This window comes from Haemorhous mexicanus, chromosome 7, assembly GCF_027477595.1.
Source record: "Haemorhous mexicanus isolate bHaeMex1 chromosome 7, bHaeMex1.pri, whole genome shotgun sequence".
Taxonomy (NCBI): domain Eukaryota; kingdom Metazoa; phylum Chordata; class Aves; order Passeriformes; family Fringillidae; genus Haemorhous; species Haemorhous mexicanus.
Window position 1 is genome coordinate 30,738,287 of NC_082347.1, and position 18,989 is coordinate 30,757,275.

The window sequence follows — 18,989 nt, forward strand, 5'->3', positions numbered from 1 at the left end:
AGACCAGTTTGTGACCCCACATGCCAATGGGAGGTTCCCTGCCTGCACCAGCCTCTGCTTGCATGAAGCTCTGTTTTATAAGCCTGAGAGCATTGCTTTGAAGGAGGACAGAATGGGAATGAGGTACTATAAATCACTTGGGAAAAGAAGTACTTGGCTCTCCACACACCCTCAGTCCTACACCCATACTCTTCTAGTGCTACCAGTGTCAAAAAAACCTGTCCCTTTGGCAGCCTAACCAAAAACAGACTCCTGTGGGAAACAGCTGGATATTGCCAGGTGAGGGACTGGGCTCCCACCACCTCCACCCCTTCAAAATCCTACTGCAAAAATCACAGGTCACCAAATGCCTCAGTGCTCTAATGCCCAAAGCCTTACTCCCTCCTTGCATCCACCACCTTCCCATCCTCTGAGGCTGCAGCAGTGAACCCTCCTCTCTTTGTTATACTAGTGCACACAGCAGCAGCCAAGAAACAGTTTTTCCTTTGCAAAGGAATCGATTCACCATAACATAGTAATTTCACTCTCTGGTAATTAAAAAGCTTAAGCGCCAACTCACACTTCCAAGCATTTGCCCAGATGGGAGAAAAACTAACAAAAACAGTCAGAGGCATCACCAGAACCACCCCTGTGAAAGGCCTAATTCCCTATATTGCTTTAATTAAAAGTGGATGAATAGCAATCTCTCAGCCCAGAGACCTTTTAAAGAAATAAAGTCCATCTATAGGCTTATGAAAACAAAACAGGAGGATGGAAACAAACACAAAAATCCTGCCAGTTTTAGGGCTTACAAGAGGATTATAACATCTGGACTCTCTTTTCAAGGGGAGGTAAACCAAGAAAAGGATGCTGTAGAGAGGACACAACCACCCTTGAAGTGAGTATCATGCATAGGGAGCTGTTGATGGGAGAGGAGGAGCAGAAAGCTACAGAGAGGCAACAGCCTAGCCCACACATTTCTGTCTTCATGGCTGCCTGGAGGAATACTCCTATCTGCTGACACCACAGAAAAAAGGATCTGGTTTAATTGCAAAAAAACAAAAGTGGGCCCAGGGGAGAACATCCAAATAGATGATGAGTATGGTCGACCTCCAGTGAAGCAGAGAACAAGTTGTGTGGAACAATCTAATCCATAAAAGCTAAGTATTTATCATCACTCTTACAGCAAGAGACCACCCTGCTCCAGAGGACCTCTGCAAACAGATGTGAGCAAGGAAGCTTTTAACACAGCAACAGCACCAGTCAGGGCATAGGTAACTGCAGAATGACTTTACTGCTGCAGTATTTGAGTGCTATACAATGTTTAATGAATTTATTCTTCCTTTACACTGGGAGACAGAGCAATTCTAGTTTGTCTCTCTTCTTCCCCAGCACAGTATGTGCAGAGAGTCTGGGGGTAGATTTGAGCCCCACTTACTCTACTTGAGTGCCCTGATTTTCCATTTCCTATTTGTAAAGAACTTCTGGAAGCACGGAAAATTAGTGACACATCTTGGGCAGAATTAGTAACTAAATATGGGCTTAACTGGTGATTCCCAAGTTCACACCCTGTAGTAGAGGGGCAGAGGGAAATTGAAACCAAGCCCCCAAAGTGGGCTGCAGCCCTGCTCACCTGGTCCCATGTGCACAGGTAAGGCTGCTTGGTAGTGGGTGCAGGACGTCACCTTGGGCTTTGCTGCAGCAGTGTTGACACACACGTGCACACAATGAACCAAACTCATTGCTTTTCCACTTGGGCCAGAGAAAATTAAAACCTTCTGAAAGCTGTTTTGTCTTAGAAAGAAAGCAAGTTTAACTTTGCTTAGCTTTATTACAACTTAGCTTTTTTATCAGTTTGATTTCATTCTTAAGTCATTTTAAACCCTAGTATCATATAATCTGGCAGCTACAGTGATGGGTTTTACACAGAAAAACACAGGGAAAAGGTTTTCAAAAGCACTCAGGCCCGCTGTTACTGCTCCTCCTGAAGTCAACAGTAAATCCAATGATACCACTGGGAGCAGAGGTCAAGGCTGAGCAGGCTTGACACTACAGAAACTTATGGGTGGGATTTTCAATCTCTTCAAAACCCATTACTAATAGCATAGTATATTAAAAGTAAAGAGCTAAGTTGTGACCCTGAAAATATTTACATATGTGCCTAGCTCACAGATTGTAAGTAATTATGGGAGGCCTGATTTCTGTCACTTTCTTTAATGAAAGCCAGGAATAAGGCCCAGAGGCGTGGAAAACCTTGGCTCACGGAGAGGGTCAGTTACAATGATTTTGGTGGAATTACTCATGCTCTGCAGAGACTTTGAGCACACAGCAAGACTTCTTAGAAACACCATGATCTTCCTAAACCTTCAGCCACACACTGACATGCAAACACACCAAATGTGAGATGGGATATTTGTGCTGGGATGGTGCTGGATAACAGCATTAAAATCCACTATCTTCTAATTGACTGTAGCAAAACTTGGACCAGAAAATGAAGGCTAGTCAAGAAAAACTGGAGGGGTGTGTGTTTTACTATTTGTGCAGATCTGACATTGTGACATGAACTAACCTAACTTCAAAGGATGAAACATCATTATTACAAAGCATTGCATTGAGTATAACCAATTCCAGGCTATTATGCAAGCCCAACTGAAATAATATTATGGGTACAGGATTATTCTTGTTCTCTATTAATCCAAGAGGAAGAGCAGTGTGACTTATTTTCTCATCCTGACAAATCATCTCAAGACACTGCTGAATCAGACATGCTTGCAGCTTAAGAGGAAATAAGTAAAAATGTTCAGCTTCTATTACTAAGTTTGAGGATTCATATACAGGAATGTAAAACTAAACCTCATTTAAATCCCCTCATTGTTCACCATATAAATCCTTAGATTGTGTAGTTACACTGGAATGAGAGGGGAAAAAAAAAAAAGATTTAGAGGAGGTGACCTTCCCAGCTATTCGTTTCCAGGCAGTTTCACTCCCAGGTTCCTGCACAATACAGCAGTCTTCCCTGCAAACGTTTCGGGGGAAATGCTTCACTTGCATAAAGGCTGCAACTGTTCCCACTAAAGTGAAGCCGTAAAACTATTGCAGTTGAACCAAAACCTGATAACAGCTTAATGGCATAAAGCAATATTTGGACTAAATTGAGCCTGATCATATCACTCCAAAGTTCTTTTCCAAGTTAAAAGGCTTTTATTTATAGTCTTTACTTACACCCAAGAGACTTTGACACATTTTAACTAACCTGCCTTCCTTGTCTTCTTAACCTTGGTCCCTTTCCAAGAGAAAAGATGTCATCTGACCACGAACAGGGTTTGATTTCCAGCAGCAGAATTAGCCCACAACAAATCCCTTGTGTTTATTCACTGAGTGACGGTGCATGTTCTGGGGAGTGAGCTTAGCCAGTATTTCCTTGATGAAAGGGGTGGAGGGCAACAGGCTGGAGTTACCTCTCCTGCCACATCAACTACTTCCATGAAACAAGTCTTTGAATCTCACCTATTCCAACTTTTCTGGTTTCACAGACAGCTCTGGGAGCAGAATACAGTAAGACTCACCAGTGGACTGGTCACTCCTACTAGGACTCACTGAATCTCCTCACACCCATGCTGACAGTCACCTCAGGCTGCTGCAGTGCAGAAGCATGGCTTAGACTAGGCAATCCTGGCTATAAACACAAACTGGACAAAGCAAAGCATGCCACAGCCTTCCCTTGACCTGCTGGGTACACAAAGGAGGGACTTCAGAAATGCCTGAGCGGTCAGATACCACTGCAGCCACCACCACAGACAAGGGGGGCTAATGCAAGGACAACTCGGCAGTATTTACAGACCAAAGAGAGTCAATTCACCCTCTCTTTGACAGGAATGGAAAAAACAACATTTTTGTCTAGGGTTAGTGAAAGAAATTGAAAACAATTACAGCAGGTTGAACAATGTGCCATGACCACAAGAAAAGCTTTTTCCTATCTCTAAGGGTCTTTTTCTTGACTTGTGTCCAAAGGTCTTTTCAATCAGATCTAGTGATGTGCCTCCTCTGCTCACAACATAGTACATGCCTGCTTCAGACCTGGCTGGTGGTGGGCATGTGACGTGGGAGGGCATCACACAAGATGCTGCAGTCCTCAGATCCTGGACACCTCAACTGCCTGCAGCAGCATTACCCTGCCTTCATTTCCCAAACATCCTTTCCATGGCTGCTCTGCTCTTTGGGAAGGAGCAAGGGTACTGTTTACCCCACCATCAGGGGTATCTCACTACCTTGGCTTTGTTAGACTTTGTTAGACCAAGAAATGGAAAAGAAGGCCCAGGCAGGTGATTCAAGCAAGCTCTTAGTGGCCGAGCAGCACATCCCTGGCTGTGGGAGGCTGCAGGGAGCGGGTGGGTCAAGCAGGGCAGTATCACACTCCAGCAGAGCAGCTTTTGCTTGGCAGACAGTGTCCTCCTTCCAGCTGCAGGCAGCCCACTGGTGGCTCCCCCAGTGCCTGTCACCATGTGCCAGAGCCAGCAGCAAGCAACCCTTTCTTGTCCCAGACCCTGGAAGAGGACGGTGCATGAGTAAATATTTACGTAGCCAGGGCCTTCCTTCCCCTGCCCTGTATTTTCTCCCCTTCTTAAAATGTCACAGATCAGCTGTTTCCATAATTGTGCAGGAAATGAGTTCCCTGCTGGCTGGCAGCTTAACACTCACGTGTGCTGGGTCTCCTGTAGCTGCACCACTCACCTCTGCTGCTGGCCCTGCATCCACCCAGAATCTTCGGAGGATACGGCCAGAGGGGAAATGGGACAGTCAGGGACGTGGCCACAGAGCTGCCTGTGACTGTGGCAGTCCTTCTCACAGGAGCTTAGAGGAATCCCTATTCCCTGGTCCACGGGTCAGATCAGGATCCCAGGAGACCTGACACTCTGTTTATGCCACTTCAGAGCAAACATCCAAAGCAGACTGACAGAGTTTCCTGCCTGTACACAGCGGCGAGCGCACTCAGGAAATTCAGGCACATTTCAAGCTTGCGACTTCTTCTTTGTTCTTCGGACAAAGCCTCGTTCACTGGAGATGTTGCTACAAGGATTATTATCTATAGGAGACTTATTTTCCCATGAGGAAATCTGCTAAACACACAAATCTGCGTTTGCTGTGTTTTGTAGAAGGCAGGATTAATACAGGAACATTCTTCCTTCTGCTCTCCACATCTAACAACTTAAATAGACCAGCCATGACGACACTGCCCACTGGGAATAGGCCCAAATGCCTTTCCCCTGTACTCCAGTCTGATGGTTTTACTCCTTGCCTGAGACGATACCAAACTACCCAGCATTTGGTGAGAAGAGTTGGAAGAATTTGGTGGGAATCACATCTAACAGTGCACTCAGTGAAAAAACGAAGTGTGCCCACCAGCCCGAACACCAGTAAAATCCCATCATGGGCAAACCAGATTGTAAATGTTTTGCTCATTCCAGGTCAGCCCTGTGCTGTTCAGAGCCCTGAATACAAGAAGCTCCCTGCAAGCCTGAACTTGCCAATGCTTAGGATGTAAAAGCAGAAGGAATGTAACTTTCTGCACTTTATTTAGAGGTGGCAAAACCCTGATAGAAAATGACATGGTGCAAGTGCTTAACTTCAGACCCACTGAAATTTGAGGGCAAACATTAATTACCTCAATCCTGCCTACAAGCCTGGGGCCTGTATTAGCACCTCTCAGAATGGAAGAAGCTCAAGAGGATTAAATTTCCCACTTCTAGGACTTTCCTTTCCTCTTCTACCTACCCCTGGTTTCCCCTTTCTTATTCCCACATTATTTCCTTCTCTCTACGTCAGCTTTCCTTTTAAATTGGACTAAACTCTAAAAAAGAAACCCCACAGGGGAGTAGACATGGCCATGGGTTATTTCATTATAGTGAAAATAGATTAACTTTGGCAAATCCCTGGCTGCAGTATCCCCTCACTCTGCTCCTGAGTATAAAGATCCCCTTATGAGTAACGACAATGTTCATGAGAGCCTGGAAAAAGCTGCATTGTGGAGCAGGGAGGTCTGCAAACACACCACACCAGAGACATCACCACCTAAAAAGCTCAATAGATAGATAAAATAAAGTAGGAGGAATCCAGCAGCAAATTCCCAGGTTCATTGTTTCCAATCTACAGGAAAAAAAATAATCACAACCTATTTTAAGCATGTGAGTATATAAATAAATCAGCTGGGCCAGCCAAAAGGCAAAGTGGGCTGAAAACAGATTCAAACATAGGTCTAGACTATTATTTAGCTGTGAATCTCAGCTGGGCTCTTCTCTCCTGTATTGCCTAGGCAACTTAAATTTGAACACAACAAAGACAAGATTAGGTAGATAAGTAATATCCAGAGGGAATATCTAGAGCCTGTGGGGCTGCAAAGACATCTGAGTCCCTGGCAAGCTTGACTACTGTGTTAAAAAGCACTTTCATTGTATGGGCCATTTGTTGATGGATTGTGGGAAAAAGTCAGATTTCAGAGCAGAGAGGAAGACAAGCAAGCCCTTATATAAAGTCACCCTCTCCCCAGTCTGTGGGTTGAATGCAGAATGCTCTCAGACTTGCTACATACCACCCACTTTAGATTACAGACTTGCAGAGTTATTTTTAAAAAGTAATTATAGTAGTAGAGGGCACACTCATATGGAATGGCTGCCTGAGGAAACGACGAGCCCAATGCAGCCCAAACTGCTTTTCAAGTCTATAATCGTGTTTATTTATTGCCTTTTAAAACAAGAATCAAAATCCAACTAATTTCTGAGTAAAAACGTCTGTATATTTCCCCAAGGAGTCCAGGCAGCTAGACTATACTGAAAACCTTCCCTGGCCTTTCAGTCTAGCATCCAGAGCTACAAAATAAAAATAAATAATCCCCATTAGCTCTGGCTTCAAGGAAACCCAGACCCAAATCCCTTTGCATTCTTTGTTTTCCCTAGAAACTGTGGCTTGATCATTACAAAATCCTCATCAGGAGATTCGAGTAGTCTAATGAGAGGCATACCATGTTTTGCATATGCTGATTTGTGCCCGGAGGTAGTTTTTGGTTGAGCAAAACATGAGTTCTTAACCTGTGTGAGAAGAGTGGGTTTATACAAGCCCCAGAAAAAGATTCAGTGGCTTTTTTCTATTCCAGCCCTTCATTTCAGCTGTCAGCTGGTGGGTTTTGGATCTGTATGCAGAGAAAGGACTCAGAAGAGACTGAGGGAAGAGGACCAGGTACTTGGGCAGATATCAGCATTATTTTTCCCACTTCTTCCTTTTGTAATGGAATCAGAACCAGGCATTAACAGGGTATGAACCCTTCAGGCACTAATAGGGTATGAACCCTTGATTCATACCCTGTTAATGCCCACAGACCTTCAGAAGGCCCAGCCTGTGAAACAGACTCAGCATGCAAAGCCAGCAGCCCCCTGCACTCCAGTCTGGGGAACTCCTTACAGCTCCCTCCTCAGTGGGCAGCTCTGCCTCTTCCACAGCTTTTTCAACAGGCAGGAGCCTTAGGGCATCCTATGACCTCACACTTGACGACTTGTCTTTCAACCAGAAAACACTTAAACCCTAAAAATATCTCCACAGAGCCTACAGAAAAGAATAGGCCTGTTCCCCTCAAACCCATCAATCCTCTGGCCGCCCGGCTGAGGAACAGCCGCTTCCTCCCGGCAGCCCCTGCTTTCCCTTCAAGCCCAGAGCCGACAGGAAATCCATTCTCCTCTTGTGAGAGACAGGAGATGGATTTTCCACAATAGCTCTCCTAGCAAGGCAGAAAATAGAAAGACACAATAGAAACTGTGAACTCAAACAATAGGAGCTGCTGAAGGGCAGCTCACCAGAAGCTCAGCATCACCCAAGTCCTAAATAAGCTGGAGTGGAAAGAAGCCAAGGACCTGTTAGCTGTCTTCCTAACACAATATCCAGGCTCAAACACAAGTTGGTTTTAAACCTGGAAGCACTCTCCCCTTTCAGAGAACAGACAGGAAAATGTAAAATACATGTATTAAAATGAAATGGCACTGCAGTATGGAATGGCCCCCTAAAAGATTTCCATAGCTCTTCAAGCCCACAGCATCTCATGCCACAGTGCCATGGGTCACCTCTCCTCAGAGATGGGGACAGGGGACTGCTATGCTCACTTACTGCAGGTGGTGGAAGGGGATGGGGGCAGAGCCCTCTTTATTCTGGGAGTTTGTTGCCTCATATTCAGAAAAGCACAGCAGAACATCTCAGTTATTGATGTTACTCAGGTAAGGCTCAGCAAACCAGACATCTGTAGTGTATGTGTGTCTATGCCTATCACATAGGGGTAAGACTACCCCTGCATATTAAAGGAACACTGTTTCAAATAACTTAATTAATATTTTAATCTAAAACATAAGATGTGCAGTGATAAAGAGAATTTTATCTGATCTCTCTTGGGTTTTTTAATCTTTATGCTACTTTTTGACTGGTTTTGAACTGCTGTAACAGTGTTCATTTCTGAGTAGGTCAGAGATAAAATTCTGAGCAATTCAAAATTACTCAAGAAAAAAAAGTTTAAATCACTTATTAATAACTTGCTGCCCTTGGTCAGACTGATGAAGGACAGAATAATCAAAAATCTGAAATTTGCACATAAAATACAGCTAAGAATTAGGACAGGGAATGCATTTCCTTTTAAATGCTCTGCTAGCAACCACCTCTCCAAGTGAGAAAACAGCCTGCAATAAAAATACCTCCAGAAGTTCAAATGCGCCTCCTTGGCCAGTGTAAGCCTTACAGTATCATCCCACTGCCTCCCAAGGTGGGCAGAATAAATGTTGAAAGCACTTTCCATGCACTGTACCCTGCTGAAATGCAGCACCTTGGACAAAATCACACATGGCCAAATCCCAGTTTCGCTGGAGCTGGTCCCGATTTACACAGGTAGGACATGAATGGCTGGATCCGAGGGTCCCTGCGCTGCTGGCTGCGTGAGGATGAGCCCACCACCTCTGCTCCAGCACACGATCTCTGAACAAACCCTGCTTCTCCTCCAGCCCGGAGCAAAACAAAGGGCGAAAAGATGGAATGTACAAGGGTGAGAGGAAAAAAACCAAACAAACCAACCCTGTTCTCATCACCGTGGACAAAATTCTGCTGTTGCAAACCTACTGAAGCCCTTTTCCGCAGCTGCGTCTTACTCAAAAGACAGCACTGGAAAGGGGAGGGGAAAAATCCAAACCCAACACCTCAAACCGAAACCAAGAAGCAGACATCAGCACCTGGGATGCAGTTCATCGGCAGATCTCCTTCCCCACTGCAGCCCGGGAGTGGCAGAAGCGGAGGTGAGGAAGGTCCCAGCCGGCATTGGCGAGAGGCTGTTCCCCATCCTCTCGCACTGGGCCAAGGGGAGGCTCCCGGCGGCACCCCCAGGTATCTGGGCGGTGCTGGCACGGCCGCCCGCGCCCTCTGCGAGCCAACCTCTCCCTTCCCGCAGCCTCCTGACTCACACACGGCTCTGCCCTCGGCTGGGCTCGCTCCTCCGACTCCCCTGTGCTGCAGGAACAGCCTCCAGCAAACCCAGCCGCGAGACGCTGGGGCTGCTCTGGGGAACCGGGAGCCCTGCCCAGAGATGAGGCAGCCAGGCAAAGCCTCCAGGCAGGTGTCAGCTCACCCCACTCTCACCCGCTGTTCCCGGCAGGAGCAGCTCGCCAGCAGGAGCAGAAAACAGGGCCGAACTCGCACTGGCAGCAGGGAGGGGTCTCTGCCACCCTGAATCTGCTGCCTGTCCATAAAACGCCCCAGCAGGCACACGGTGTGCTCCCACTAGCCACGGGGGAGAAAGTCCCAGAGACCCCTCCGAGATTGTGCCAGAGCGTTTCATTTCACAGGGTAAAGCAGGTCAGCAGGGCACAGTGAGGTGACAGCAGCTGGGTGACATCTCATCCCCCATGCTGGCATCCCTCCAGTGCCCTGGGACACAGCCACTGAGCTACACTGGCAGCATGCACCTCAAAATGAACAATTTCCTCTCTCCTCACCCTAGTCAAGGGAGGAGGAAAACCTGAGTGGGGAAAAAAAGGAACAGAGAAGGTGCCTCTCTGGTAGAAGCTCCAAGCACTGGAGGCAGGGACTGGAGCCTTGTTCGTCCAGCTGCTTGACCAAACTGGTAGAGCAGCCTGCAGTGATGATCCTGCTCCCCTGGGACAGGACTCAGCTTCCCAGGAGTTAGGAAAACCAGGCACACAAAGCAGTCTCCTCAAACAGGATGTCTCCCTCTCCAGGCAGCATGGAACTTGCAGAGCAGACACCCACTGAGGATCTTCCCCTTCTGGCACATCCTATGCAAAAAACTCCTGATTCTACAGAGGGGGTCAAAAGTGGTTTGAAGTCCAGCAAGGATCAAGCTGGAGTCTGTGTAGGAAGTGCAAGGAGCTGCCATCACCAATGGCCAGGCCTCCATGCCATGGCAAGCCCAAGCCTCTCTTCAAGGCAGGGATCTGCAGCCAGCATGGCACAATGATTTCATACCATGCAGATTGTTTTCCCCAGGGCTGCACTTTGGAAGACACAGTGGAGCAAGAAGAGCTGACATCCCTCCAGCTTTGTCTCCAGATGGCTCCCCCACTTAGTGCCAAGAGAAATGAAAAACAATGCAAGCCCTGGAGTCTTGGGTCAACCACTGCAAAACTGTTAATCCCAGAGTTGCATCGCCCTGTTTCTGCCATTTCATTTGCCACTGTGGTCTCCGGAAGCTCAGCAGATGAGTCTTCTCCTTCCAGCTGAAATTCCTTCATTAATTACCTCAAGATCCCTGGGAAAGGGAGCCCAAATCCATATCCCCTTTTCTCTGCTGATGCAGATGTAAAAGTACCTGACAGGGAGGGAGATCCAAAGATCATTCTTCAGATATGCAGCAGGAGAGGTGATGCAGAAATCAGTGTATAGCAAACGAGCTCAACCAACAGCCACACTGGTACATGCAAACAGCAGTTTCCATCCATGTCTTCTTAGAGCAACAAACTGTCTTTGCTCAGGAGGGTTTTTTTGCAGCAAATTTTATTCTGATTCTTCCACAGTCTCCCTCCAAAGAAAAAAATTCCTACCACCAGCTACAAAAATGCTCTCTGGCCAATCCACAGAGTTTCTAATGCAGTTTTCTTTTGCATAACCTCTCCTGATGCAGGATTTTCCAACATTGAAAAGGGAAATCAGAGAGAAGAATGGAAAAACTCATGGGAAGAAGATAAAATGAGGAAAGGAGACGAAAATATCACTTTTGCCCTCTCAGTATGGTTAAAAAAAAATCACAAAAAACTGAAGGCAAGGAAGTAACGCTTAAAAAGTAAAACAAAACTACAAAATTGTCCACAGGACATTTTCTACATGACTACCTGGCACTGTTTATAATTTCCTTGCACCTCTTCATGGCACTGAAAGTCCTTATTTATGTAAGGGAGAAGTGAGGGTAAATATATTTGAAGAAAGAAATTGATGAAAATAAGATGGAGGTGGCTGGAGGAAAGAAGAACTGCACTTTCCTGCTGCTGAACCCAGTCTCTCCTTGGGGGGCAAGGCTCTGAACACCATTACATTTTACTTGGTTTTACAGGTAAAAGATTTCCAGCACAGTCAAGCACAAATTATTATTTCAGGAGAGCACCAACAAACAGGAGTTCCAGGATGGAATATGCCAACTTCCTAAGCCAGAGCTGATGGGGGGATTTGTCCTACCCTGCAAGTGGCACAGCATACCCTGGACACTCAGAACACAGCATGCAGCGCCACTCCAGCTTGGCTGAATCAGGCCCACAATAAGCAAGCAGGACCATAACATCTTCATAAAGCAGGATTTAAGTACAAACATCTGCCTTGCCATTTTTTAATTAAGGGAGTTTATAGCTAGATATTCGTTTCCGTAATGCAGGGCTCCAGCTGCAGAAATGCCATGCGTATTCTAATTTTGGCAGCCAGTTTATTTAACAGAGTTTGACATTGTTTGACATTTAGCTGAGTCACCTTGTTCCTGGGTAAAGCAACAAGGGCTGTTCAGCAGTTCAACAAGAAAGAGGCAGAGATTCAATATCAAAAGTAGAACATATATCACAGAAATTTTAAATTAAATACAGCTGAGGTCTATTCTGTACTGGCAGCTTCTCTCTTTGGGACACTAAGTCAACCCAAATGTTTTCCAGATATAACTCTTCCCCTCAAGGACATGTGGCACTACCATCTACCTCATGTTCCTGGAGGGTGGGAAGGGTAGGAAGTGTTGTAATGGGCATATGGGGTTTATCTCACCCTCTGCAAATATCACGCACACATATATCAGGACATCCAATCTAGGATCTGCACAAAGGCTGAGGAGCAGCCACCTGCAGTCAGCCAAAATTTTTCTAGGAGAAAACAGAACAGATAGGCCAGTGACAGTCAATACAGGAGGAACAAATGCTACCTGCAGTCAGGATTTTCCTACAGCACCTCATGTGAAGCCATCTGCACTCCTGTACAGTGCTCTCAAGGAGCTCAGAATGCTTTCCAGTAAGAAAAGCAGGCCAGCAGTGTCCATTCTTATCACAAAGAGGTTTCATAAAGTGATTTGGCTATGAGTTTGTTGGTGGCACAGCTACAAAGAGAGCCCACTCAGACTTTTCTCCTCATCCCAGATATGAAATGGATGGCAACACCACCTTCCTCTGGCTGGAGTCTGAGCAGCACAGAACGCTGCAGAGAGCAAACCCCGAACCTGAGATTACCTTCCACAAGGCTACAGAGGCTGCCAACACACTGCCAGGCAGCTGTGCTGCCCTGCTGTGGCTCTGATGCTGATGTTGTGTATTTGTGATGTTGTGTATTTGAGTAGGTTTTTAATTCCCTACTCCCCAATAACCTTGGAGTTGTGCTCACCACACATCTGGAGCAGCTGCTTTGCCTGAAAATAGCGTTAGGGACTGCAGCATGCTCCTGGAGAGGACTAAGCCCTCCCATCCCAGCTTCTCTTCACAGACCTTAAGGGAAGAGCTGGGATCTCCTTTTTATATAGAGAGACAGAAGAGACCTTTTAACAGGCTGAAAACACTTCACTTATCCTAGCAGGCAGTGCAGTGAGCCAAACTTAGAGCTAAGAGCCAGAATCATGCAGCCAGACAATAGGGAGCTGGCCAGAGCCTGCACTGCACTGCCAAGAGCACGCTGTGGTCTGGCTCATCTCCCCCATGCCATCCCTGCAGCTGCTGCTGGAAGAAGCTATGTAGAAGGGTGTGCTGTTACCCTCAGGACAGCATAAACATCATGTTCACACACTCTACAAAAGGTGTCAGAGGGACAGTGGCTCAGCATTGCAGAAGTCCCTATTTGCATTTCACCTTCCTTCTGTTTCCTTTCTGTTGCAGGGACAACTCCAGTTATTCATTCCTTATTGTACAGAAACAGTGTCTGCAGAGCTACAGCATCCAGAAATGACAAAGACTGACTCTGGTCCCCAGTGGTCTCCCCAATGGTGCCTGGTTGCACCCCAAAGACACAGCCTCTCAGAAGCCCTCAAATCCCTTTGTGTAACAGGGCATGAGCCAACCTGACTCTTAACAGCTGATGAAAGATCCCCTGAGAGCCCTAAACACCATGCCAGCTATTTTAGGAGGAGCTGCAGATCTGGTATCACAAGGCTGGGTGTATGAGCTCCCAGGGAAAAGGCATTTATAAAAATGGTCACAAAAAGTACTAGAGACAGTAGCCAGGGAACTGCAGTCTCCAGCTGCTCTCAGCCGTCTTATTTAGGGCTTTCCCCACAGCATTACCTGGTAGAAAAGGAATGATTCTTTGCTTGGGATCCTTCTGGCCTCCTTCAATAGGGAACTTGTCCAGAAGCTGCATCTGCAAAGGAAGCACAAAAAACTTCTTAGGGGGAAACATGGACATTTGCATAGGGACCAAGGGACCTCTTGGTTTGTGTGTGGTTTAAGACAAAAGCAACTGCAGGAATTACTTTGTCTTGTTGAAGGGGAGCCTGTACTTAAAAAGGTATGATGCAGTTCACTCCAAGAAAGGGAGAGCAAGTTTCTGGCAGTACAAAGGAGCTGGGATAGGGCCCAGGCAGACAGCTGAGCCTGGCCTTGCTCTCATTCTAAAATTAGGCTCCCAGTTTTTGCTACACACACACCTTGTCTCTAACACACAGTCTGTCAGTGCTGGTGTAGCAAAAAGTTTTACCTGTCCATCTAAAGACCACTCTCCTGGCTAAAAATGCTGTTCAAGCAACCAGATGAAAGCATATTGAATAAAACATCTGCTCTGCTTTTATGGCAGTGCCAGAAAGACCCACTTCCCTGGTCCAGTAAGAAAGAGCTCCTGCTCTCCTAGGGAGACAGATGGGGTTTTGGGGAATATCTTCCACTTCAGTCCCTACATGGAAGACAACAGGCAAGGAGGCCTCAGAGAGTAAAGCATCCCACAGAACAGCAGCCCCACAAATGGCCTGAAAGCACAGCTCAGGGTGGGTATGCTCCCAGCCCAGTAGCCTTTAGCACATGTTTTCCTCGCCTAGGAAAGCTGCATGCTGATCTGACATTCCTAAAGGAGCTGTATGATGTATCCTTGGATGATGAGACCTGATAGACCAGTGCCACTGAGGCTGAAGACCAGCTGAAAGGCCTCAGGCAGAAAGATGCACCTGCTCTAGTGACACCTTAATGGACTTGCCAAAAGAAGACCAACTCCAGCCCAGAAAAATGCCAGAGCCTCTCATCTCTCCCATCTTCACCCTCTGCAATCTTTTGCTCTCATTCATCAGTGATGCTATCAAAACAGAGACCCAAATCTTCACACTGAGTTTCATTTCTCCCCGTGTTTCCAATGCATGATGTCTCTATGCTGCCCAATGTCCCCCCCTACTCAGAAGCCCTGACTCCCTCGGGCAGGGGAACTCCATGGCTCCTGCCAGCCCCAGGGCTCCTTTCCAACAAACCAGGAGAGACATCTTTCAACTCACAGTCCACATCTCCTGTGATCTCTGAGGAAGGCAAGGAAGGAAAAGCAAGCAGCAGTGTTACTTGCCCTTGCAGAACCCCTATCTCCTCACCTCAACAGGATCTACAGCTCAACACAAATATGCAAAGTGGCAGCAAGAGCTGGGGGAAGGGAGGGGACACTCGTCAATCAGCATTTAATCTCACCAGTGCTACGTGTCCAGCAGGGAGGCTGTGCAAGTTAAAAGGGTTTTGCTAGCTTGACAGATTTCCTTTTAAAAATATTTTTTTGCTAACTTGGGGAAAAACAGTCAGAATTTTTTTTAATATTATTTTTTACTGGTTTTGTTTTAAGCACGCAGAATCCTTCTCGTCTTCCACCGCACACAACATCTCCAGCATTTTCACCATATGGCACAGCAAACCAAAGATCAAGAGGAAACTCGGCAGTAGAAGCAACATCTGTGCAGAAGAAGGACTTAAAAGATCCCACATGTTTCCCCATCAGGGAGTCAGCCTGGTAAATAAATAGACCGTGGCTTTGCGGATTGTTAGCTAACTCACTTTTCTGCCGACAGAGACAGATTTTTTTATTGAAAATGGGAAATTTTGTTTTCTTGTAGGTAGAGCTCTGGGTGACTGAGGTCAGGCATGAGCAGGAGCTTCTTTCAAAGAAGAGGGGGGAAAAAAAAGAGGGGGAGGGAATCCCCACCTACTGACTTCAAATTTCACTGTTGCTACACTTTTAGCCAGGAAGGCAATTCTCACTTGACTACGTGGTGACTGATTGAAGCTGGAACTGATACAGTCAAATTCCCAGGGTTATTCTTGGAGTTAGATTAGCTTGGCTAATACAAGCCTTTTTAACCACATCAAGAGAGCCACAACGTGTATAGCTTAGTGCTATTTATCTAAAGGGTGGATATCAGCAAAATAGATACAATAAACTGAAGCTGGAAGAGTTTGGCTAAACTTTTCTAGACTACACTTTCCACCCGAGCTCTTGCCTCCACTGGAAGGTCTGGGGCAGCTGTGGGGAGGCAGGGGCACTCCAGAAGCCATGGAACCTTCAGGATGTTAAATTCAAAGTGCAGCAGAAGCAGGGAGCCTTCCTCAGCACTTTCCTGCACCCAGTTCTGCCATTCAATGCCAGTGCAAGTTAGAGCTAAAGTCCTAGAAAGGCAGGATTCTGTATCCTCCCACCCACACAGAGGGATACAAAGTGGAAGATGAGGAGGATATGTATACAGGAGAAAAGAAACACCAGTGGACTCGAATTACACATCCCAAATCTTCCAAAGACGATGGAGCATCCTGAGCCAATGCCTAACATCCCCATTCAGCCCAGCTATGGTAAGAGGAGACAAAGGGAGTAGCTGGGAATGAAAAAAGTTAAGGGCTGAACTACCAAAACTCCTCCTGGGAGGCACAGCCCTTCCCTCACATGATTAACAGACAAAGACCAATAAACAGATTTTCAGTTCTCTTAATTACATGTCTGCAGAGCATCTGAAAGTCGAAAACTCTTTTGTCTGTGACAAATGTTTTTCCATTAAAGGAAGTTATTCTTGTTATAACTGCAAATACACATATGATTGATGGAAAAAGCCCTGCACTTAATGCCCCAGGTTATTCTACTCAGACATGGGCAGTCCCCACAATTTGTTGCTCACATCTTTGATGTGTGACAGTTACTTAGGGACAAAGTTTGCTAAATCAGAAAGCAATTCTGTCGCCTGGAGTAAAATCATCCCACTATGAAGGCAAAGAAGGGAAGATGCAGAGTCCCAAAGAATTAATTTGGGATGTAGCTGGCTTTGAACAGACAGGAAAACACAGCTAGGCAGTGCATTTTGGCAGAACTGGAGGAGCTCAGTTCATCTGCTTGCAAGGAGGAAGAGCCTCCAATTGCATGACTGGTGTAGTGAGCAGAAAGAAACACGTTACCATGTCCCTGTATCACAGGGTGGAGGATCCCTGCAAGCAGGGAGGGTATATGGAAACCAGGAAGTGAGCTTTCCATCCATCCAGGCAGCATGTCTGGAGTCAGGCTGAACAAACACACCCCACTCTCACTTGTGGCACAACAGATGCATGAATAACTCCCCACCAAAACTGCCTCTCCAGTCTCTGCCTCTCCAGACTGCTCTGGGTTTGCTGACATCTTTCCTGCTGAAGTCCTGCACAGTCCTGCCTCCTGTTCCAAGCACCTTCCTTCTTGCTTCTGACTAAAACTCCTTTAGGAGACTTGCTATAAAACTTTGTGGTCCAGATTCTTGCAGCAGTCACCAAATGATCATCAATCTCATTAAAAATCAAGGGAATTACTCATGTGAGTTGCTGCTTATTAAAAAGAGAGCAGACTCAAGAGCACTGGCCTGCTCCACTCTTTTCTATTTATACATAAGTATGAAATCACTTGACTTGCAAGAATGAAATAAGATTTCAAAGTATCAACTCAGCCTCTTCCCCAGGCATCTTCCTTCTCATGTCTTCTACTTCAGGCCATCTTTAGTTAAAATACAAACATATAATGAAGAAAGAGCCTCTCCTGCACACAAGAACCATTTGGGTTTGCCACATAACAGTGTCTTTGGTCATGTCACATCAGCTTGGCTGTAAAAATAAGATTCTGCCCCTGTCTGCCTTGCAATGGTAATACCTGCTTTAAAATCTTAATAAAGAAAAACAAGCACCCTTTGAGATGCTACAAGCAGCATCTCTGAGGATGAGAAGTCAAGCAGCTTCCTGATAATTTACTTACTGCATTTTACCTATCTGGGTTAAATTTTCATGAAACAGCATTTATTTCTGCTGCACCCAAGACTAAGAGACAACTTCTCTTTGGAAGGAGAGGCTTGTACTCTGCTACAAGCCAACCAGGGCAGAGGACATGAACATATAAACTGATCAATGGCTTGACCCTGTGGCATTTGCCAGCAGGAACTTTGTTCCTGGTTTGGTTTTGGAAGTTTGAGTCCAAATGTAACTCCCTAAAATTACTCCACTGAGACAGCTACCTGACCTCCACCTATGCCTTATACCACAGACTGTAGATGGGTTCCTGCGGGGCTGTTGGTTCCTCCCCTTCCTTCCTTGCAGCAGTTTTAATTCCTCTGGTTAGAAGAATTAAGTTCTCCTTTTAAAATGAGCAAATGAAGACACCCACATAACCTCTTAGTGTGGAAATCTTTCTGGTTCCTTTTCAAGTGGATGCAGGTTTGCCATATGCACAGATAAAAATCAAAGCTCTGCAGGAGGTCAGCACTGCAGTCATGGGGAGATTTATTTATAAGACAAAGATCCTGAGGGTGACTTTCATGCAAGCCCCTTACTTTGGCAAGCACAACGACTTTCACTGCTGCAAAATGATAAAGGACTCTGACCTTCTACAGAGAGAGATGAGGCTTCTCTCCCTTTCCAGGGCACAATTTACTTGTGTCCCAGAGAAAGCAGTTAAAAATCAAACCATGACCAAGAGCAGCAGAGTTTTTGCAAGGTGTCCCTAGAAATCCCAGCTGGCCCCTTACTCTTAGCCACTCAGTTGGTCCCAAGACTACATTTCTTCCTACACTGAATGCCAAGAGGCACATCAGCTTCCCTTTTTCCAAGTGCTTATCAGAAAAATGCATTTTTCCTTAAAAATGAGGTAAGCTGACAATAACTTTAATTTAGACACTGATGGACTTGAAAGGTAAAGTATTAGAGGACAGTCAGGCATCAGGCACATCCCTTCTCACAGGGCTGATCTGATCTCAGAGTCCCAAGGAGGAAAGAAGGGCTACAGCCAACTGGGAGACAAGGAAGAGGAGAGGAGGCATCTGTGTGTGTATGGGGCTGTGTGCACACTTCTGAGAGAGTCTGACAAAGAAACTGGAAGAAAAGCAAAGATTCTGCCAGGGATCTGAAACTAGTGATGATGGAACTCGCACCTCAGTAAGAGGGGTTAAGGGCATCTGCAAATCAGAAAGGACTGAAAGTCTCTAATGCAGATAACACAAGTTTAGATGAGAAGGAAAGGTAAGATACCAGAATAGGAGCTATTAATTAAACCCCTGAGGAGCTGCAGTAATTTCC

At 46.0% G+C, this 18,989-nt stretch overlaps 1 protein-coding gene across 7 annotated transcripts in view; it reads right to left on the minus strand.

Annotated features, from left to right (window-relative positions):
- The window catches only part of SH3PXD2A (SH3 and PX domains 2A), a 245,802-nt gene that overhangs the window by 162,946 nt on the left and 63,867 nt on the right, over positions 1-18,989 (minus strand). For 6 of the 7 annotated variants that reach the window (XM_059851916.1, XM_059851910.1, XM_059851909.1 and 3 more), the window contains one exon: positions 13,746-13,821. In XM_059851916.1, coding sequence (XP_059707899.1) covers positions 13,746-13,821 — 76 coding nt within the window. Of the gene's footprint in view, positions 1-9,230; positions 9,432-13,745; positions 13,822-18,989 lie in introns of those variants that run through there. The other variant, XM_059851912.1, reaches the window with a different exon arrangement.